The following is a 23,902-nucleotide window of genomic DNA, read 5'->3' on the forward strand; positions in this document are numbered from 1 at the left end:
TTAAATAGGTCATCAATCCCCTTTCGCCTTACAGCATAGCATTTCTGCAAATATTATTTCAATACAAGTAGATTGATTATTTGCCAGGGGCAACACAATTATTAACACGTTATTGTTGTCAATCATTAAATGGTTGAATAAATGAAAAGTAGCCACCCCATTGAGACTGCATTGAAATAAAATTTAACATCTGCAAATACAAGACAACGTAAACATGTGATAAATTTTTCTCTTTTAGTCTTTATTTAGCCTGTATTGCATCATAATGTCATCGCTATGAAGAATGTGAAACTCCCCCAGTTCAAAAGTCAGGTACACAAAACTCTTATTAGGTATTTCCACTGAGTATTATGGGATAGAAAACAGCCACTTTTGAAAATGTATACATACATAAAGCTTGCATTCAAATAAAATCTTACAATAAAATATTTTTAAATTTTGAAAAAGTATATTGGAACCATCAGAGGGAAATACTGTATTTGGTATAAAAAAAAAATTGTTTTCTTGTAACACCTTGAAGAATAACTAACACAGCTTATTAATCTCCTAATAGGAACTAAGATCATAGAACTATGATCACATGGTTTATAAAAAATGGCATTTTTGGTTTCTAAATATTAAAATATAATAAGGTATTGAAAATTGTATGAGTGTATATGTATTTTGGTTGCAAGAATGCATGGTTTAGAAATGCCTTAAAAACAATTCAATAATATTCACTTTTTAACATGTTAACTTCAGTATAGGTGACATGCATTACAAAACTAGTAAAAATAGTGAGATTTTCTTTGGGAAAATAATTTTACAATAACAAAAATCACAGTTAGCATAACTATGATGATGACATTTATAAGCTATGAAAATTCTTAAGTGAAACAGCCATGACAAAAATATACTGTGTTGGGATTATTTGGTTTCAGCATTTTAAAATACTGAAGTGTTTTAAATATTAGGGAGTTTTCGCAAGCTTACAAAAGTGATAACGAATACGGTTACGTCATTAAATTTTTAGACAATCCTTCCCCTACAGTAGTATATCTGTCTCAGCGTAGGCGATTCATGTCGTCTGCATAAATCAAGGATCACACTCAGCTTGTACAGCATATTATCAAGAATGTTTGAGGCACGAATGATAATTATAATTACTTATTCGCTATCATTTTCATAAGGTTGCAAAATCTCCCTAATAACAGATTTTTTGTGAGTTTTGAGTACCTGACAAGTAAATAAACCCAGCACTGGCAATAAAACAGTTTAAAAGATATCAAATCAAGTAGTATGACAGATATTGTGGAAGTTTATAAACTCTGATATACAGTAATAAGATACATGAATAAATTGTTTGTTTTTTTTCTGATTGCATCATAGGTAAATTTTAGTACAAATGAGAAGTTTTTAGATGATCAAAATCTTTGAAAGATGATGATCGCACCGAACTGAGTTTCTTAACGCTGGAATTACTTGTGTCCTTTCAAAATGCGTCTTTCCATAAATATGGATATATTAATTTCTGATATTTTTAAATACTTTTTTGAAATATGAATTTAAACAACAAAGTATATCCATTGGTTTTAATAGACCCACCCCCCCCACCCCCCCTGAAGAAATAATTTTTTCTCATCAATAAAGAAGCCATCGTGAAAATGTTTTACGTTACTCAAAATTGTTCCTGATACAAGAAAACTTACAATGAAAATGACGAAATATACAGTTCGATACAAATACGTCTATGGTGAACTAGTTTAGAGGCCTATTTACAAGTTTATCAAACTATCAATAACAATAAAAAAAATAAAGTATAATAATAACAATAACCAGGACAAATCAAAACAAGTAAGTCCTTTTGCAGCGCCCTTGTGAGATGATTAATGCAATTTAACCATCGCTTTAATGACGTCACCAGCATGTTTATTTTGTGCAGTACTACTCGGTAATTGCGCATTAGATGGAGCTCGTATAATAATGTAGTGCTGCATAGTCAGTGATAAATGACTAGCGCCACCTAGTGTTACTACAATACCGATAAACATTCCACGTTATACTGCTCACGACCTCATTAAGGGTTTGGTCAATTGATTATCAATAAACAATAAATAGAATTCTTAAGTTTTTTATTTCACGCAGCAGCTATGCAGGGTGCAGGCATCGGGGTACACTGCATAAATGCTTTATACCTCTTGAGTCTCCAAAAACAATTTCTTCATCATCATCTTCTGCTAACTGGGACTAAAAGAGACTTTTAAAAATAAATAGCAGTGAAAGATGGGTTTGGAGTCAAAATATCTGCTTTCTTATATTAGATTTTAGTTTCTAAGAAAGGATTAAAATCCACCAATAGTGGAAACGAAATTGTATGAATCACCTGAATTGAGAAAATAGTTTGTTTTGGTGGCTTTTTCCTCATGTTTAAATTTCTATGTCCCTTCAACTGGAATTTTTTTTATATCTATTAATCAAATCGAATAATAAAATTATTCAAATATCAATAATTATAATTAATGGTAATTTTGTGAAATCTTTGAGTAAAATTTGCAATTACAATTTGTCTACAAATTGTAAACTTAATTTGACTAAGAGAAAAAAAAGTTTAATATAAGAGCAGATAGAAAAATTAAACGAGGACCCTTCGCACCGCTAAACAATATTGATGAAAACAAGCATTATGGTTATATTTTGATCAATGGTTTAAAATGACATATTTTCCGTAAGTGGGACACTACTAGTGCACAACCTGATTGGTTGAAACGTTATGATGGAAGGACGCTGGCAAGTGAGGGCGCTCTTCTAGCTTATCATAGTCCAGGTGAAATTCCTTAGGAACCTTACACCATCGGTGACAATCAAAGTAGTAGTACATTCCCATTTCGTAGGAGTTCGTTTTCACAGACGGCTCCATTCCAGGTCCTCTTGTGATCCACACTCGCTCATCCTTGTGGTACCTCCAATCACGATTGTATCTATAACATAATGACAATAATATGTCAATCATAATCACAACTACTCCCAATGTTATTTTTTCTATCACAAATCATGTACTAATTTTTCTTTAGTGCTTGGTTTGATTGAACTTTTTTTTCAGGCCCTAAGGAATTTTTTCATGCATTACTCTAACATTTGTATAATAATTTCCACTAGTGTATGACACACAAATATACAAATTGCTTAATATAATAAGGTATCCCAATCTGAAACAAAATGTTGGAAAACAACAATAGCCTCTCTTCTCCTAGCTCATATGTTAAACTCAAGATGTAATCATTATTATTCTATTAGGCTTTTGCAATCCAATCAAAATCTTGTGTATGTATACTTTCTATGATGACCGACAACATCAATACATTGGTTAGAGGCGAAGTTTATCAGCCTTGGATTGGTTTATAGTTAGAAAATTCTGTCTAAAAAATTGGTAAAGAAAAGAAGATATTTTCATCTTTAAATTCACTTAAGTATTGTGATTTATTTATTAGTTTATCATCATAAAAAAAAAAATAGGTATTTAAGTATTGAAAATTATCTAAAATTTTATGTAAATATTTTTGACCGATGTTGATATATCCCACTATGATCTCACCAATAATGCATCATATTTTTTTGGTGAGACCTTACATGATCTAAGGCTGCAACTACAGAAGCAATAGAACAAAACTAAAAAATTAGTTATATAGAAAGATTCTGCTTATAATACAGACTATATAACTAATAATTACTTACAATTCAGCTGCTGCTGCTAGTTGAAGAACCTCACCCCCATGCGTGTAGTACAAATAGAATAAAAGATCCTCTCCATATCTACTTAGCTTGATTGGGGCCAACTGAGAATGGAGGGGGAAAAAAATGCATTGGGAAAATTTGTAATAAGAAATGCTGCAAGAAATAATGCAATGTAGAACGTAGTCACTGCACATTGTTACCTACGCCAATAAGCCAATTCATGGTTTGAACTGCCTGCATATCCAGTGTAATCCGAGGTCAATCAACTTATGTTGTGTGTATGTCTGTTTACGTCGATTGACCTTCATATGAGCATGCATGGTTCAAACTACGAATTGGCTTTTAGGTATTCATCGCTGTTTGTTAGTGGGATTATGCAAACAAAATAATTAATGGATCATCATAAAATTTATATATTGGCGCAAGGTGATTATATCTTGGGTTGAAAATGTCAAAGGTCAAGGTCAACAAAATGTGAAAAAATCATTAAGAATTATGCAAAAAACTGACAGTTGGATCATTAAAAATTACATAATAATCTGAAGTGATTAAATTTGGGGGTCAAAGTTCAAGTAAAGCCAAATTTCAGAAGACACTTTTTTTTTTTATTATTCTGCACTTAGGCACAGAGTGGAGCTTGATTATATTATTTATATTTGTTCTTTCTACAACTGCTTTTGTTCATCAGACTGAATACTGGATGGATAGGTCTACACATTTTCCTAGCTCAAAATGGATAGCAAAAACTTCACTTCACAATCAACAGTGGGAAGCCTGCCAATTACATAATGGAAAACGTAACAAACGAGAACAATACAAAATTAATTAAGACATATATAGTACTTCATGCCAAAAAGGCTTCTAAGCACTCGACAATATTACCCCCGGTCATTGGATTAAACACATATGGAACATATATTCAGCAAAACAGTAGATATAAAAACACAAACTAAAAATAACAATACAAATTTTAATAAAGATCAATCAAATATGAAAATTCAAGTATCCTAACCTAAAAATTCAATATTTAAAAAATCTTTAAAAAAAGCATAGTAGTTATAATAATAAAATTAAAGTTGAAGAATACCTTATCTTTAATATGGAGATTAGTCAAGTACTCTGATGGAACGTGAAAGTCAATGTCTTGTGGCCGGCATGGACCATCAGCCCACGGTGACTGGAACGTACCATACAAATTTCTGCACAAAAAAATGTAATAACATATCTCCTGCATGATCAAAGTAGATATAACACCCTTACATATGACTAAAATATCACCATTATCCTATTGCATATATGTAAGTATAATTTAATAAGATATCGGTCTTGCCTGTTCCATGTTACTTATCTCACATATACCTGTAGTTCATTAGGGCTATAATAGGTCCTACGTCATCGTAAATAAACGTTTATAGAGAAATGCTTGTGTCTTCAATTGTGTTATTTATTCATCTTAACACTGTATACATTATTCATCTTAACACTGTATACATTGTATTTAAAACCCTGCTTCTGAAAGTGTTTCACTAGTACACACAGGGTAACATAATACTCTTGATTAAACACCGTGGGCATGGTGGAGCACTCATTCGACAGCGGTGCTTATTCCAGCATTTAAAGTACACTAAACTCTGGGACTCAGGTAAAGTAAGATCTTGGGTCACGGAAATTTAACAGGCACCCAACACAATACCATGCTGCAAAGCTTAGTTAGAAGATATTACTTACTCCGGTGAGTTTAAATTGAGACCTAATGTAGTTAAATCACTTCCCAGAGCAAGTTGGACAAGGTTAGCATCGGTTTCAGCAGCTCGGATAAATGTTAACAGTCCAACCATACCGAATGGATCTGTGACCATACCAGCAGGAATGTTGGTTATCTTGCCTGGAAAATACAAACAATTCATTGGTGGATTACTACTAGAAGTATGAAAATACTACAATACAAAAGAATTCATTAGAAGAAAATGTGGCCCTTGTTGGCAAATTTTCGGAACCACCACCACCAATAGCTAATAATAACATTCCTATATTCTTTTCTGATAATGTTACTTGTAAATGAATAATGTATCAATTCATTTAATTTTGGTTTTTCCAGATTTAAGCAGAGGGTATTACATTATAATTACTTTGGCAGCTTACCATCAGGATGTATTTGAACACCTTTCTTGACATTGTTAGTTTGTTTTGATGTGTTATCGCCTGGAAACCTGGGGCTATCCATACTGTTATTGTTTTGCTGTTCCGACCCTGAAAGTGAGAAAAAAGAGATTTTTGTTGGACAAAATTTCCAGACACACGTAGAAGTGCTAGTTGTAAAACACTAGCTTAGAATTCATACATGCTGTACAAATTTTTATTACCTTTGCACACGAACCGAAAAAAAGATCAAGCAAGCCGTGCACTAATGAAAAGCTAGTGCACAGTTGGGAATAGGAAAGTAACGACTGACTTATAATATATGAGGCATGTCATGGCGAAATGGTTAAGTTGTCGCACAGGCTAGTATTGAGTAAATGAGCTATAAAACATGGGAGCTCAAAAAATTGCCTAAAAATCCAAATTTGTTTTTCATTATAGATCAACAGTTTAATGTCTTGTTAATCATGTACAAAAGTATTAGTTCTGGAAGTGGTCAACAAGTTGTTTATTTAATGTTATTTTAATAGTTCATTTTATTAACAATGTACGCACAAATAACTTTGAAAAGCAATTACTCAAAATCATGTTTATCTTGATTCTAAGAGTACTGTTACTTTCACTTTTCAATAACTTTGGCTGAAATGTCCAATTTCAATGAATGACCCCTCATTTTAAAGATCACATATTCAGGTATCTGAAAATACCAATAACTTGAATTTCAATTTTTGCTACAACTTAGCCATTTTGTCACAACAGGCCTCATATATTATGTTATATGTAGTTAGATTTACATAGCACTTTATACCGAAACTGACTGGCTCTTACAGTAACTTGCTTCTCCCCTAAGGGTCTCCTCGTGACTGAGCTACCAGCTACTCGTCTGTCCACAAAAGGGGTTGAATGGGCCAGTACACCGGGGTAGCCCCCCCCCCACTCGTCTCTAACGATATATATAACATTTACCTTGCTTATTGTTTGAACCTGGTAATGCTGGGAAATCCTCATTCTGGATTTGAAATTCAGGTGTTGGCTCTGCTGTTTTGTTCACCATGCCAACTGTAAACAGATTTATCCATTTTAATTAAGAATATTAATTAAATATGATAAGAAAAATTGTTACAACTAGTGCTTTTATATATGTTATTGTTTTACCCAAGGTCTGCAGTACATAGATTGACAGCTTCCCACAATCTACAGGGTGAAGAATTTCTTTGCTACTATGTTACTTTTAAACCTGAAAATTTAATAAATTCATTCAAACTGAAGTACACTCAATATCATGCATTACCCCGCCACACTAAATTATAAGTAGGAAGCTTTTGATTGACAACGTAGAACAAATTTACTCATCCGTGACTGTCATTGTGTGCGTCGATTTTGATACTTTAAGGGGATACGTCACAAACGCAAAGACTGACCCACCCATGTTTAATACAGTACACTCTTTGTTCTGGCCTGAATGTACAACGTTATTACGGTCTACACGTCATTGCAAATTGAAAGTTCCCTGTGAAGTTTCGACTTTCTATGGGCTTTACCCTTGACCTTTAACCTTATTACAACCAAATTTAGCCACCACTTCCTTAGACCAATATGTAATTCTCCACTCAATTTTGATACGTTCGTTAGTTTTAGATGAATGACGGTAAATAAAAAACTTTTGTGTAATAAGCAAGTTTCGGTACTCACCATACTGCGGTCTTCCTGCCATTGGATTTGGTAACTGGAAGGCACTCAGATCATTCTGTCGCCCTCTATTTGCAAGTGCGGGGAAGTCGCTCAAGTCTAATGAAGGTGATGAGTCGCTTGCTGTTTAGGTAGAGAAAAAAATTATTCAAAATCAGAGTACAAAAATCTTAAATATGTACATGATTAACTGATAGAAGTACCGGTATTGCTTTGCCACAAGCTAAGTATTCCATTTTTTCAGACCTGTTTTGTGCATAAACCGGAAATTCTGTGTACAAAATATACATGGCATTAAAAAGAAGCATTTTGTTACACTGTTTTTTTTTTTATTTATCATAAATATTAAACAAATCATATATTTATAAATAAATTCTCGGTACACTTATACCATGGTAAAAAATATAATTATTTTAAATATATACAAATATCTTGGTATCATTTATTCATTAATTATGCAACATCAACAATTACAATTCGTAGTAATCACAAGCTGAATTTGGAGATTTAATTTATGAAGTTAATTATAATCTACTGTATATAATAATATTATACATTACATTATATATTAATATACTTTCTAATAAATTTATACTTACACCAATGATCAAATGGGAACCTTGAACTCTGATCTTTGCTCCTGGTATTACTGTTAAACTGCAACCAATTTTGTGCCTTATTTGTTACGTTGTTGTAACTGTTTGTTAAATTTTGATTGTTAATATTGCCGAGGAGGTTGTTCTGTTGTGCTAAGATGAGTTGCCGTGAGATACCAAAACTGTTCATGCTCGTAGGTGTCGTCCTATCTTGATAAGTCCCAGATATCCTACAAAATTAATATGTGCATGTCAAAATTATGGTTGTATAATAATAACATTTTTGACTTATATAGAGCTTCATGCCAACAAGGCCTTTAAGCACTTCACATTATTGTACCCAGTCACTGGATCAAGCACTAGGGAACACATACTCAGGTCCCTGGGAAGAATTCCATAATTTTGCCGCTGTAGTCAGCACATTTTGTGTTTGAGCCTACAGGTACCCACTTGTACTCCTGGATGGGGAGAGACAACCGTATTAAAGTGCCCTGCTAAAGGATACAAGCAAAATGCAGAGCAAAAGATTGAACCTCCTCCAACTTTAAGATTGAGGAGTAGAACCACATTCGCTACCCCAAACCTTTGTTTACATGAAGTGGTTCTATGTCTCAATTGCATGTGAATGGGTTTGGTTGTATGGGTGTCAGTATGGGTATTTTAATATGAATGGATTATGAATATATAGGCTAATAAAAATCATTGCAGTGCTAGTCCTTTATTAATTTATTCAAATTTAAAAATAATACCTTTCAAAAAAAGACTAGAGCAACTATCACAATACTTACGTCCCAATTGCCCTTTGTTGTTGCTGTTGCTGCTGTTGTTGTTGATGCTGCTGCTGTTGTTGTTTCTGATGCATTGCTAGTAAGCTTGGTGACGTTCGACTTGGACTACTCAGACCCCTATGACCTACAGATAAGATTCCCCTGAAAGATATTTGAGAACACCCACATTAAAAATAGCAGCGTTATTATACAATAAGTTCTAGTCCTGTCCTAAAATTAGCGTGTAAAAATAGATGTAAATTAAATGGCAAGTCAAGTCCTTAAATGCTAAGGATGCAATATTCTCTAATACAAACAGTATTCCTGTTAACTGTTATAAGGTCAATAGGTTAGGTTAGACAAATAACATATACACCTTTTTTGTCTTAAAAAAATCAACTGTACAATATATCAACAAATTTATTTTCTTCCAGAGCCTGGCTTTAAAAGAAAGCGGTGCATAATAATGCGGCTGCACATGTTTTTATTTAAAAAGATAAATTTTTGTTTTTTATGGAGGAAGGTGTACACTTGGGGGTGTAGCAATTGTTGTATCTCTCACCTGCTAGGTGATCCGGGATTCATTTGCTGCATTCCTGATGATAACGATGCACTTGTAGGTGTTACGTGACCTGGAAGGTTACCATGGTGACTCGATAAACTCCTTGGAGGGAACTGTGGTTGCGGTGTGGGCATTCCTCGTGGAAGATTTTGCATACCTTATAGGAAAGTATAAAAGTACTTCAACAGTAAGAATTAAATCTTTTTTTTTTTTTCAAAAATATTACTACTTTCAATAGACATGACAAACACTCATGATATGGTGTACATAAAGAAATTTAAAATGACACTTACTTTGGCCAAAACCACCAACACCAAACTGTGATGATAATACCTGCATAGTTATAGAATGACAATTACCAATATTAATAATAAGAAAGAGGCACCATATATACTCGCGTTATAAGACGACCCCCAAATTTGAGAAGATTTTTGAACAATATTTGTATGTTGGGCGTATTAAGATGACCTCCCTATCTCACCGTCAGAATTTTTGCTGCTTTTTATGGTCTTCATACTGCATCTAGCTGGCTAAAAACAAAACTTTTAAATATTTCATCAAAATCTTATTTCCCCACATTAATTGCGTTCATTATTACTAGCTTCATATCAGTAGCAAATTTGTGTGTTACATAAGATCCGCATATAAGATGAACATGATTTCAAAATAAAAAATTTGTAGGTGTTGCACGTATAAGACGACGGCCTGTTTTTTTTTTTTATCGTAATTTGCTATTTTAAGCCTAGTCTTATACTTGAGAATATGGTACATAGCTTTTTGTGAATAATTGACTGCGAAATAAAATCAATTCTCATGAAATTAAGCAATACAAAATGCACACACAAAAAAAGAAAAAAAACATAAAAAGAAATATTTCAATATTTTTTACTGAAATATAACAATTTTGAAGTTACAGCCTACAAAAATTGATTTCCAGCTTTAACAGCTTTGTTTTGTAATGCTTTTTCATTTTGAATTCTTTTGTTTTGCACTTTTAGTTTCATTTCAATTTTCAACAATGGCAACACGGCCTTGTAAATAGCACCCTTTGGGTGAGACTAGCTTCCATGTTAAAATAAAGTTGTAATAGTAATAATAATAATAATAATAATAATAATAATAATAATAATAATAATAATAATAATAATAACAATAATAATAATAAATGATCATAATATGCGCCAAGTCTGACTTAAGGGGAATATGTTTTGTGTTATTGTCCACTTAACGTCATGTTATTTTCCCCTTAACGTCGTTTTTTAATTGTTCTTTAATTTCCCCATTGTCTAAGTGTCTAAGCTCCCCTTAAAATAGGTTTTATTAACATAATAATAATAATAATAATAATAATAATAATAATAATAATAATAATAATAATAATAATATCTGTACATACATCTTTTTCAGATCTGTGTGCTGGAAAATATATACTTGCTGGGTCATTCATATCTTTGTCTTCTCCTCCAAAAAATCCCATTTTACTTTTCTTTCCTAACAAATTAATATCTGAAAGCATAGAGTGTATACAAATAATTATTATGTAAGTAAGATTGTGTTCCTCATTTAGCAAAATGAAAATAAAAACATAATTGTATTGATAAATATAAATATTCTCTTGTTTGAGATCTATTGTGTATTTGCAAAGAATGTGATGCTGTGATGCAAACAGTTCAGTAATCAAATTTTAAAAAGCATACCGGTATATTTTTTTCAAAAGAAATTCAGAATTTACATTGGGAAAATTTTATGGTGGCAGCGGGCATAATAAAAAAATAATTGAAACTTGCATTTGTTTCCGAAATTTCTTTTAATGGTGACACAAGTGTACTAACAGGCTTTATTTTCATTTGAATCATTATCAGAAGAATTAATTTTTTTTATTTCAAACATAAAATACTTAGGCAATAACAGCAAATGAACAATTTAACATAAATCAACTTAACATTTTAAATACATTTTAAAAAGAGACCTCAATACAATTTTCAAAAACTTTACAATAATGGAGAAAAAAGAAACCATTCCCTGTACAACCTCATCAATTATAATTACTGCATAGTTATGTAATTTTGTTTTATTTTCTCAAACAAATTTTACTACAGACTACGGTATGCCCTTTTCCATTGTACACATCTTTTTAAATTCTCCTCAAAGGTCAAAGGTGGTAATATCAGTCTTTGTAATATTTCTAGGTATCTACATTATATAAATGACCTGGTAATTTATATATTGTCATACATAAATTTCCTTTATTACTAAAAGTTATCATAAAACGTGTACTTGTTTCTTACCTTGATTTAAATCTGGCTGGCCTTTCCTATCGTTTGGTAGTTGGGATAACCCAAATCTGGTTGTGAAATTATAGAAAATATGTTATTGTATTAAGTAATGTAACATGCAGATTTCGTCGCTCACATCACGAACTAACACAATTAAAATTCAATTGTGTTAGTTCGTGAAATCAAAAAAGCGCGTCAAAATACGCGCTGTTATTGTTAAGGACTTTTTGTGTGGTAAAGAATACAAAATTGCTTGACAACCAATACGCGCTCGTTTTGACGCGCTACTGTGATTTCACGAACTAACACAATCTACTTTGATTGTGTTAGTTCGTGATGTGAGCGACGATTTGTACACTAAACACCCTAAAAATGATAAATAAGACAACACTCACACATCTCTCTAAGTTAAATAAATAAAAAAAAAAAACACCAGCAAACTAGCATAATAATAACCTAATATAAAGCATAGCTATGTAAATAATGTTCCAGCCTATGGTACAAACTATACCATGATAATGAGCCTGCATGATATAATGACTAGACAACCTGTGCATATGATTCGCATCAAAATATGACTACACACCTGGTTAATACAGTACCACACTGAATTTCCAACACATACACATTAAAAATACATTTCCATCAAAACAGCATTAGTGCTATAAAATTATCATGAACTACAGTAAAACTAAGGAGTAAAACAACAATAGGATTGGTTTTTTTTAATTATTAAGCAGCCATTAACTACTGTGTAGGTTAGCCAATCAGAGAAAGATAAATATGTTATACAGTAATCACATATTATTAAATTAAATTTAGATTTAGATTAGTAAATGAAAGCAAATATAATTATTAAATTTACTTACTGGCCATATCCCATTAAATTCGACATCTGAAATTCTGAAAATAAGATAGTATTATAAAAATACTGTATAAAGAATCGAATTTCCACAATTTTTTAATAGGAAAAAATCATAAATCAGCAAGTTTGTGTTCAAAAATTCCCCCTCTCACCCGCCCCACCCCCTCGTTGGACCTAAATCAACAGGAAAGATAACAAATTCTACCAGGCTATAATACAACAGTAGTGGAAGATTTTTAATTGAAATAGTTACCTAAACAATATACAAACAGTTAAAGAAAATACAGGCTCCCAGCAGGAGCGTTACATTTACATTAGTTATTTGTTTGGCTACTTTTAAATCATAACCCATCGATGATTTCCGCCTTGGCAATTCACATGAATAACTGTACAGTTAACAGATTGTTGACTTTTTAGTTCTTTCTAGGACAGTTCCAGGCATGGCATCATATTTTGTAGGCTTACTTCTGGAAGACTGTTTCTTATGACGTATCCCATCGTTCCTCCAACCGGATTTACTCTTAAAACATACAGGAGAGATGCCAACAAACCTCCTCCCTAGGAAAAACAGGTGCACAAAATCAGAACCACTTTCTCTGCAAAATTTGCAAGAAAGTTGGCCCTTCAGAAATGTGCAGATGGATTGTACAAAGAGGAGTGGAGTTTCATTATATCTTAGTGGTTAAGATGTTTGCCTTCCAATCCAAGGGTCCTACGTTCAATTCTTGTCAGTGACAGGATTTTTGCTGAAGACGAAAGACAACTCCAAGGGTCCCATGTTAGAGGAAATATTATTTCTCCTGCAAATATAATATTTACAGGAGATGGGTTATTTTCCGGGAGATTCTTGCATGCTTGCATGAGGTCATCCTGATTACAGTGACTTCCGGGAGAATTAGGACCCCTGTAACTCCACTTCCAAAGCCTTAAGTTTATGAAGAGCATCTTGTGTATGTTTATCTCGCTACTTTTCTAGCGCACACTTGAGCTAGGTCTAGTAGTAATGCCAGACTGTAAAATGAGGCCCAAATACACTAGAAATCTGTCTAAACTTAGGGACCAAATTTGATGCAAATGCTGCAAAAAATTAGGCTTTGGCCTACTCCTCAATATACAGCCAATGTATTATTTACTACATAGTATTTATGATTCTGCGCACCTATTTTCCAAGCATTTTTCCATGCAAATTTGAGGTATCCCTTTGCAAATAAAATAGACCTACTTCAGTATCGGCGTGAAAAGATAGGCTTGGACTAGAACACAAATTAGCAGCCCATGAAATTTGGAAAAAATTAGGTCGGCAAAAATTTACCGACCTCAAATTCTCCGAGGTCGGCAGACTCGGCAATTTTTTAACCTAGGCCTATATAGTATAAACTACGATTTTTCTGAATGCTCGACCTATACATCGTCATCTACAGATTGTGATTTTGTTTAATTTCTCTATTAAATCAATATATTGCTGGTGAAAAATGGTCGTAGTATAAATTTAATAGTGTAGTATAATACATGTTTTACATAAGAAAATTGCCAACTAAATTTCGTTTTAACGTTCGTTTTATCGTTATCTTTGGCATGGTAAATATCACTTTCCTAAAAGCTACGATCGTATCATCACAGGCTGCTTCAAAACTGCCCATGCATGTTCATGCGTATGCCCAGAATGATCAGGGATCATCCACACAGTACAGAAAGACCAGACGATTGTACAAAAATCGTACGTACTGCATGCCTATTAGAAATAGTTATTGTACAAACAAATCTGTTTTATGGACCACCAATTTCCTTGGTTTGACGACGTACATGAAATTTAACGTCTGCTACAGCCTGTTTCAGTCAAAGTTTTTGACTTTCCAAGCAGTTTTTGAAGCAAAGAAATCTAGGCCTAGGTCGTCAAAAAATTGACGTCCTGTAGCAATTCTGGCTCGGCAATTGCCGATTGCCGACATGAAATTTGTGGGCTGAACTAGGGTAATGAGTAAACACATGACCTAGCTTACTGTAGTAGCTACATACCTACCTAGGCCTAGCTACCCCCTCCCACCTTCGCAAAAAATTATTTCATGGCAAATTCATACTACATTGTTAGCGTACTAGGCTAGCCTAGGCCTAAGGCCAGCTCTAATACACTTTAGTACTCCACCCTAACCTTAACCTCAACTACAGTCTTGCTAGGATGTTATTGTTAAGGTTAGGTTGGAGTACAAAAAAAAGTGAATTAGCGCCCCTCCACCTTATTATTCAAGTAAATAAAACACATGTGCAATTGACACAATGCACCCATCTACAGTCTGTTATAGTTGCATACAGTTAACACAGTCTAGGCCTATCTAAGGCTAGGACACTACTGCTAGGCCCTTCGTGGTGGACAATTATTGTTCGTTGACCAAATTGGGCACTTCCCAGTTGGCTTGGGTCGCTGTCATAGTGTCAAGAACCCGATTGAAGAGTAAAATGTTGTGCCTAGCCTTTTACAATAATCATAAAGGAAAACAAATATTTTCCAGCAAAATGAATAAAAACTACTGTTGCATTAACACTGATGTTTCAAATGGTCATAGTAATCACAAATTGCCGAATATTAAAACAAAAACACATTACCAACTCAAAACACCAATCCAGATAATTCTTCAATATGGCTCCTCTTTTTACATACGATAGATGGCGTTTATGAAGAGGGCGCTGTTGAGTTTCTAAATAGTAACTGTAGAATGTTTTCCGATTCTCGTTAAATGGCATCTATATCTGTATTAGTCAGAATAGTCTATTGTATATGATCTGGTTTCTCCTCCTTTTAGTGTAATTCATACGCAGTTTCTTCTTTTGAACAATATTTAGTTTCAGATTTGATGGTTTTTAGTATAGTTAAAAAATGTGCAGTTTATCGTCACTTCTGAATAAAAAAGGTAATTAATTAATAAATCATCAAAAAAGGTAAATAGGCCTACAGTGTTCAAATAAAGGACATATGGTACAACGTGTAGCATAGCTCTCAACGAAATTGTTCTGTAAATTAAGTAAATACATTGTGTAATAAAATGTCTCCGAGGATTCGCACCTGCGACCTCTCGCTTTCAGGGCGAGAATCATAGCCCTGTCTCTTATACACATCTAGATGTGTATAAGAGACAGAGTTTATTATATTAAGAATTTTTTTTAGCTCATCACAAACATCTTCAATAGCTTCATCAATTGTTTTTGTGCACGTGGTTTCAAGCATTTTAACGATTTCATTTCCCCGAATGACGTGCTTCTACATTCATTTAGCTCTGCCCAGATTAACAAATTTTCTTTGACAAAAAACTGTTGTAAGAAAGTATAATACATACTCCAAGTATTGAAATACACGCCATCGTGTTGGGATTCAATATATCGACATTAATTATGTCATCATCAGGATTGTTGTCTCCCATATAATATATGCCTACTGTAGGCCTACTTACTACATATGCACCTGTAGGCCTACTCGGTGAAATTCGAAAATAAAATATAAGATACTGTCGGTCTCTCCGACCGAGACGAAACAGAGTGCGATTCCTCATTTTTTTCAACCTTAACTGAATGTGAGATGTCTCAGAAAATTAGATGGTAAATACAACCAAACGGGAAAACAGGAGAATCGTTTCTTCCTTTAACTTTCTAACTTCAGGCCAGCAGGAAATAATTCCATAAAGCCGCATGATATGATATTTTAAACTTTTCTATTATATTCTGTTGTATGTCACAGTTTAACGGGTTAGTACTTGTGTTGTCGTAATTAATTGTAATTTCAGTTTTGATATTTTGTATGCATAATGTTCTATATACTGTACATGCATATAATATGCATTGATTTTGAAAAACAAACTTAATTTTTGTCGTAATAGTATTGTATCTGTTTACAAAAATAGTCTCTTACTATGTTTTGATAATTTTTTATTACTTTCTAAATAATATCGTATAGTTCAACATTTTATAATAACGTAGGAGCGTGGAACGTGGAATGTTCATATGAGAGGGCATATGGAGCGATGGAGTATAAATAAATTCACATTAGTTTTTGTATAGTGCGCCGTGCGCACTTCCGCCTTCGCCTCGGACTTTAAATTCATATTCATATTCGTTTTTCTGTAAAGTAACCTTTGCAATGGCCTGGTTTTCGTCATAAAATTCGTCGAAAGTTTGTAAACAATCAAACTTTAATTTCCATTTAACTGTTGGTTATGAATTTTTGCATACACATTATTGGTAATTTGTGCCATATTGTGCCCTAATGCTTGAAAACAATTTTGGATAAATACTAAAACAATATACGAGAACTGTATTACCCCCTCCATCCAAGCATAGAGTTATAATTAAAATAATTATAACTCCATGATCCAAGATCGGAATAATCTAGCGTCAACTCTGGTACAGTGAATTGTTTAATGTCTATTTTGATAAAATTAGCCTTCCGGCGTGAGCGTTTGTCTACTGTTTGACATTGTTTTGTTTTTTGGTTTTTTTTCTTGTTTTTTTATTTTTTTATTTTTTTGTGGCGAATTTTAACCACAGAAGTATTATAGTAATAGTTCACTAACAATGTGTGTTTTAACTCATCCATGCTTTCTGCGTTGGCAATTCCCTTGAATAACTGTACAAGTATATACCACATTTTTTTACTTTTTAGTGAACTTTCTAGGACAGGTCTTATCTCAGCTTTCTGTGTTGGCAATTCACTTAAATATCTTAACTAGAACTAGAATTATATTTCGTAAATTTATTTTACTTCTTAATATTTAGCTTATGACTCATCTCATCATTCCTCCACCGGATTTACTCTACCAGGTCAATTGCCAGACGATAGCATTGACTGTCTACTGCCCCCTTGAGAAATGTGTCTACACACAAAAAAATAGATGAAATTTCCGCTCGAAATCATAGGCGCTGATGGGGAAGGGCGTGAAGTTGAGGGAGGGGGTGGGGGAGGGGCTCGATGATCAGATGAGGGACGCTATAAAATAAGGTGATTTTAGGTGATTTTTTACTACTTGACCATGATTTTTTTGAGTGGGGGCGACTGAAAGGGAGGGGGTGGTGGTGGGGAGTATGAGTAATTTTTGGAGGGGCGTGCGCCACTGAAATTACAACGACTATCGGTTTAGATCAGGGGACAATAAATATTTTCTAACATTTCTACATGCATGAAGAATTTTTTTAAATATACATTTTGAGCTATCTTTAAAGAAAAGTCCTGGATTCTCCCCCTGTGGAAGTGGTAAGTAAAGGAACTTCACTGGCGAGGAGAAGCTAATCATTTTGTTAAAGAACATTGCGATGATAAGAATCTCGGTCCTCACAGACTGCAGAGGTTTGGTATTTTTTCCGCATCCGTCGCTTTTACCTGTAAATTCAATTTTGAAATTAAATTTCTCATTTTGAAGTAACATAATAGGCATAATATAATTGTCAACACTAATTTTATCATCAAATTGATCATTTTATATAGGCCCTACACCATGAAGATCTTAGCATGGTACACTATTTGCCTATTAACTACCTTCATCCATTTTAGTGGCGAACTTAAATTACAGTATAGATGCTTGGGCTGGGCTTGTTTTACAGGTAAACATAGCTATTGTAAACAAGAGAGATAACACATAATAATATTAATAAACGCCCTCATATTATTACTGACTGATACATTGACCAAGGTCATTCTTGGTGACATGATCATATAAGCATCTGATGGTAAAAATCAAACAGATTTTTTCCATGTTAATTAGTTTGATTGGTTTATTATTTCAGCCTGAATTTGCAGGACAGACGCGGAGAGGAGAGTTTTAAAGGTAGGTATAAATTCTGGGAGTTGTTATGAGTGAACCGAATGACGACGGGGAAATTTTTTCCTATAGGTTCTGTTGATTTTTAACGTCTCGTTTCTATGTTTCGAGGATGCTTCTGCATCTTTCGTATATCGTACGGTGTTTAGTTTTTGCCCTTGTTTTTCTTACATTTCATTTTAAGAACCCCCATTGGAAATGCCGTAAAACGCCTATAGATATGGGCTATCCTTTTGCACCTGCTTTATACTCATGCTCTTATTTTTATTTTCTTTATTGAGTTGGGTACTACAAAGAAGCCTGCACATTTTATTCGGTCTAGCTATATGACAATATCAATTTAGGCATGAGACTCAGTATATAATACATCGACAATACGTCAGACAACATTTATTTTTCAAAAATAAATGTTGTCAATCCGGTAAATAGTATTTACCGGATTGATTGTATACGGTACCGGTACAGTTGTAATGACTTTATTATAAAAGGTCTGGTCAAAATTTCAACATAACACCGTCGATTATCTATTCCTATCATATCATAAATGCTGGTTCACACTTAAACTCGCCTAAAAGGCTCAAAATTTCAAGATATTATACAGGCTAATGATAATTGAGATACTGTAAAACAGGCATAAAACAGGAAAATGAGATTCACTTTCCCTTTCCTGCCCATAATTGTATGCAGTAGTCGAAGGCCCAATACTTAACCGTTCACCCACACATTATAAAGTCCAGGTAAATATCAGTATCTTATCTTCGAAACCTTTCATGATTGCATTGCATCCATAGTCTAGGCCTGTAGTCTAGGCCTATATTATATCCAGATAGCCTAGTCCTAAAATTAATTTTTCCAAATCAAGCTCATATCCGTCCGCTTGACTGCATGGCAAACTATTTTACTTTACATGGTCAAGTAATCTCTCTCTTGCATCTGTATACAGACCTACAATCAGAATCCTTGGTTATATAAATTAATCAAGATGTAGTTCTAGCTTTAAAAATATAATATTATTTTCCTCAAAGACATATTGTACTTACCTGAAAATAAAATACATTTATAAAACTAAATGATACATCAGTACATGAACATTACACCGAGAAATAAGTTATCAATACATAATTTTAATTTAAGCTAATAAAGATCTAATCTAACGAAGACGATGGCGCATCTTGGTTAGATCTGGAACACTAATAACAGCAAAAATGAAATAATATTACTATGCCTAGTGTCAATACAAGGAATTAAATAAATATATGCCTAATAATAGTAATGATAATAAGGATAATTATGATAATGATGATAACGATAAATGAAAAAATAAACAGACTATATACAGTAGGCATTATGATTTGTTTTAAAAATATATATGACTTGTTATATCAAGTTACTGTGTAGCACCGTAAACAATATAAAAAAACAGGCCTAGATATTAACAGTCTGTCTCTTATACACATCTAGATGTGTATAAGAGACAGCAATGTACCTAATTCAAAGATAAAGGTTTCTGTCTATGAAAAGCATTAAAATGACGTAGAATGTGATGGAAATAATTTGTTTTAGTTAGTACTATTCTGTCGTCAACAAAACGAGAATAAAATACCTGATTCTATAAGTTTAGGAATAGAGTGTTATTAGTTCAGTCATAAGGCGAGTCGGTTGGCCGAGCGGTTTAGACAGGGGAACCGTGACATACAGCCATACTATCGGCGTTCATGGTTCCGGTGGTGAAACAAGTCTTCTCGGATAAGGACTCTAAATCGTAGGGCCAGTGTACTCAATTGGCTCGTGTGCACTTTAAAGAACCCAGTACATCATTCGAGAAGAGTAGGGGGTTACCCCGGTTTACTGGTCCATTTTCAGTCCCCGTCCTTTCCCTTTCCTAGCCCATAATTGTATGCAATAGTCGAAGGCCCAATACTTAACCGTTCGCCCACACATTATAAAGTCCAGGTAAATATCAGTATCTTATCTTCGAAACCTTTCATGATTGCATTTGATCCATAGTCTAGGTCTGTGGTCTAGGCCTATATTATATCCAGATAGCCTAGTCCTAAAATTAATTTTTCCAAATCAAGCTCATATCCGTCCGCTTGACTGCATGACAAAATATTTTACTTTACAAGGTCAAGTAATCTATCTCTTGCATCTGTATATAGGCCTACAATCAGAATCCTTGGTTATATAAATTAATCAAGATGTAGTTCTAGCTTTAAAAATATAATATTATTTTCCTCAAAGACATACTGTACTTATCTGAAAATAAAATACATTTATAAAACTAAAGGATACATCAGTACATGAACATTACACCGAGAAATAAGTTATTAATTGTACATATTGATAACTTGTGACCTATCTGTATGAAAAGTAACATTTTGTTCAATGATTGTATTCTTTTTTTTCTATATTTCACCACAGGTCTAACTGACCCGTTATTTTTTCATTCGAGCCATGCAGCGAGAAGATGCACCAGGTAAGTGAATACGGTGTACTTTATTACATCGAAATTACAGGTATAGTAGGCCTATACTAAGGCCTACAACAAAACGGTACCTTGGAAGCTGGGCGTGTTTCTCAATTCAAATTTGTATTCAAATTTATTCTATGATTGTTTTGATTATTTTAATTAGTATTCTACTTATTATCGTAATTATCAGTATTATTATTATTATTATTATTATTATTATTATTATTATCTCCGTTAGGAGTATTTTGTCAGTCGTTTTAGTGTGTGTGTGACGTTTTGGTGTTGGTGTGTGTGTGTGTGTGTGTTTGTTCAACATATCTCAAAAACGGCTGCATAGATCTAAGTGAAAGATACAGGGAGTGTTTGGTATGACACATTTAGGTCTGGGACGTTAGAAATGTAAATGACTCTCAAATTCACACCCAAATCTAGATCGTTACTAAAATTTAATATCGTCCTTGTAGCTTCGTTAAAGCATAGTTAAAGCTTCATTCAGATCAGTTGGTTCCTTTTGAAATATTTAATGTGAGCTGTTTTCTTTTAAATGGTCCTCACATCCACACCCCAACCTGAATTTTCATTAAATTTTAGGAGGCACATCATTGATATATGGTTTATGCTTGTCCAACGTCTTGGAAAAGATCCAAGCATGAAAAGTGCTGGGAAAAGCCAATATTAAATGGTAATAAATGTTATTTACATTTTATTTTGTCGACAGAAAACAACAGCTATTTTGGTCACATTACTTGCTCTTTCAATATGCCTACATGTATCTTTTTTGTCAACTTCTACGTGTTCTCCGACGGCACCGTTTAGGTCTATATACCAGAAACGTACTCACAACGCAACGTATGTAGGGCCTATCCACATTATTTGTAATCACCATCAGCATATCTAATTCAGCAGCTATAACCATCCTACATGAGTTTTTCATGTAGTCATGATGACGATGATCATGACCGTCTTTTCCTTATGTCTTTAATAATCAATATAATTGTCATCATCATTATCGTGTTCGTCATCATCTTCATCATCAGGAACGACATTATCGTCATCATCATCATCATCATCATAATTCTCATCAACAGCATTATGATTTGTTTCTCAGTAATTCAATGAGATTTTCAGAAATAAGTTTAATGAATTTATTTTATGATATGACAATGTTATAATAATAATAATCAATGTAAATGTCATAGGGCCTATGTCATCCCCATCCCCCGTGCATTTTTAGATTCATCATCAATTTATTATTATTCATATCATTATCACCAACACACTACCGTTATAATAGTAGTTTTCATTTTTATATCAAATGATTTATTTTTATTTGAAAAATACCCCTAATTTATAATGATGTGTACAGTAAGGTGACTCTTATACTGTTAATAATAATAATATTTAAAGAGAATAAAAAACCAACATTGATGTATTCATACCAATTGCTTTTAATTATAGACACACTTTGAAATTTATTGATGAGGTCATTCATCCAGCATCATCTGTTAATCCGCCTCAAAGAACATGTTCGTCAGAGGTAGTAAGAAACGTCGCATTCATCAAAACCCACAAGACAGCAAGTACTACAGTATCACGTATTGTTGAACGTTTTGGTTATCTAAACAATTTATCGTTCGTTTTGAACCGAAATATTCCAAAAAACGGACATTTTTATTACATTTCGTTGAATGAAATACTAAGAAAAGGATATTTTCTACCACAGAGAGGTAACTGGTCCACCGAATATTCCAATTACAGATACAATATCTCTACGGTACACGTTCTTTACAATAGGACAATCTTCGAAACCTTCATGGACAACAGGACGAAGTATATAACTATTTTACGCAACCCTATAGATCAGTTTGTATCAGCATTTGGATATTTTTCCTTCAAGAAAGTAGTGAAAATTGCAAACGATTCAAAAGCACTGGACATATTTATGGAAAGGCCAACGTTTTATCGAAACAGATTTGGAAATTCTAGCGCCCTTTGGAGGTACTCGCGCAACAATCAAATGTTCGATCTCGGACTTGAACACAAGTTCCATACAAATGTCACATTGGTAAAGGAAAAGATAAAAGAAATTGATGAAGAATTTGATTTTATACTAATAGGAGATTACCTGGACGAATCATTGCTTATTCTACGAAAAATGTTTTGCTGGAGTTTCGAAGACATAATGTATGCTTCACAAAATCGTCGGAAAACTAAAAAGGAAAGCATAGGGGACGATTTGCAACGTAAAATCCGCCAGTGGAATGGTGTTGATGCGATGTTGTATGATCATTTTAATAAAACACTTTGGAGAAAGATTGCTGAATATGGAAACGATTTTGAACGAGATCTTGAACATTTGCGTAATCTTAATCAACAGCTTATTGATAATTGCACCAGCGGAGAAGTTACGAAAATACATTTTAGAGGGTTCAAACAGACTAAATTTCTTCTAGCTAAGAACGCAACTGACCTCTGCAAACTCGTTATTGACACAAGAAGTACACTCTTTAGACGTATTTGGGACGCGCAGAACATTTTGAAACCATCACGTAACTGACGTCATTATCGAAAGTTAGAATGAATGAAAATCATTTTGGAATTAGATGCTACAGTAGTCACTTTCTATTTATTATACAGTACAATATTGTTTTCGAAGTCATACTATTACTAGCGACTGGTTTTGCCAAATTTTGTATTCTGACATTTTCTCTTCGGCGGACGAGCCTGCGATGACAAAAGAATGGCCCACAACATTGCATTCTGTCCAATGTGTTTTTATACTATAAAGTCAGGCTCCGGAGGAAAAAAAAATTTTGATATGTTGTAGAACTGATTTTTCTAAGACAGAAAAAAGGTGTTAAAAAAAAAACTGGGTAACGGTGAATGAGATACAGATTTTTTAATATTTAAAAACTGGGGGAAAAGGGGGCGTTAACTGCCCATTTTTACACCTTATTCCCCCAGTTTTTAAATATTTCAAAATCTGTATCTCATTCACCGTTACCCAGTTTTTTGTCAAACAACTT

At 33.4% G+C, this 23,902-nt stretch overlaps 2 protein-coding genes across 4 annotated transcripts; one reads left to right on the forward strand and one right to left on the reverse strand.

Moving 5' to 3' along the window:
* Positions 1-220: 220 nt before the first annotated feature.
* LOC117115352 (CCR4-NOT transcription complex subunit 2-like) lies at positions 221-15,277 on the reverse strand. Of its 2 annotated transcripts, none has more exons than XM_033259109.1 (15): positions 15,207-15,277; positions 12,610-12,643; positions 11,753-11,808; positions 10,861-10,970; positions 9,758-9,797; positions 9,465-9,621; positions 8,924-9,064; positions 8,139-8,365; positions 7,543-7,662; positions 6,817-6,909; positions 5,854-5,961; positions 5,440-5,596; positions 4,799-4,910; positions 3,712-3,812; positions 221-2,957 (listed from the first exon to the last, which is right to left on the reverse strand). In XM_033259109.1, exons 2-15 carry the CDS (start codon positions 12,633-12,635, stop codon positions 2,720-2,722), a joined length of 1,686 nt encoding a protein of 561 aa, XP_033115000.1. In that variant the 5' UTR covers positions 12,636-12,643; positions 15,207-15,277; the 3' UTR covers positions 221-2,719. The 2 variants fall into 2 exon arrangements, with proteins under 2 accessions (XP_033115000.1, XP_033115008.1); XM_033259117.1 differs by lacking the exon at positions 15,207-15,277 and adding an exon at positions 13,071-13,278.
* A 1,686-nt stretch (positions 15,278-16,963) lies between these two features.
* Positions 16,964-23,704, forward strand: LOC117114257 (galactose-3-O-sulfotransferase 2-like). Of its 2 annotated transcripts, XM_033257872.1 has the most exons (5): positions 16,964-16,994; positions 18,372-18,412; positions 20,828-20,882; positions 21,595-21,725; positions 22,335-23,704. In XM_033257872.1, exons 3-5 carry the CDS (start codon positions 20,874-20,876, stop codon positions 23,431-23,433), a joined length of 1,239 nt encoding a protein of 412 aa, XP_033113763.1. In that variant the 5' UTR covers positions 16,964-16,994; positions 18,372-18,412; positions 20,828-20,873; the 3' UTR covers positions 23,434-23,704. The 2 variants fall into 2 exon arrangements, with proteins under 2 accessions (XP_033113763.1, XP_033113755.1); XM_033257864.1 differs by lacking the exon at positions 16,964-16,994 and having other exon boundaries at positions 17,683-18,412.
* Positions 23,705-23,902: the final 198 nt, after the last annotated feature.

This window comes from Anneissia japonica, unplaced genomic scaffold (genome assembly GCF_011630105.1).
Source record: "Anneissia japonica isolate Jap-2015-1 unplaced genomic scaffold, ASM1163010v1 scaffold199_len4679917_cov187, whole genome shotgun sequence".
NCBI lineage: Eukaryota > Metazoa > Echinodermata > Crinoidea > Comatulida > Comatulidae > Anneissia > Anneissia japonica.

Excerpts from the sequence above, each read along its gene's own strand:
- LOC117115352 (XM_033259109.1), bottom strand. The coding sequence starts at position 12,635 with ATGTCGAATTTAATGGGATATGGCCA. Across the intron at positions 9,622-9,757 it reads TGTTGGTGGTTTTGGCCAAA|GTATGCAAAATCTTCCACGA; the intron begins GTAAGTGTCATT and ends CTTTCCTATAAG. Across the intron at positions 2,958-3,711 it reads CTAGCAGCAGCAGCTGAATT|ATACAATCGTGATTGGAGGT; the intron begins GTAAGTAATTAT and ends ATTATGTTATAG.
- LOC117114257 (XM_033257872.1), top strand. Across the intron at positions 21,726-22,334 it reads AAACGTACTCACAACGCAAC|ACACACTTTGAAATTTATTG; the intron begins GTATGTAGGGCC and ends TTTTAATTATAG.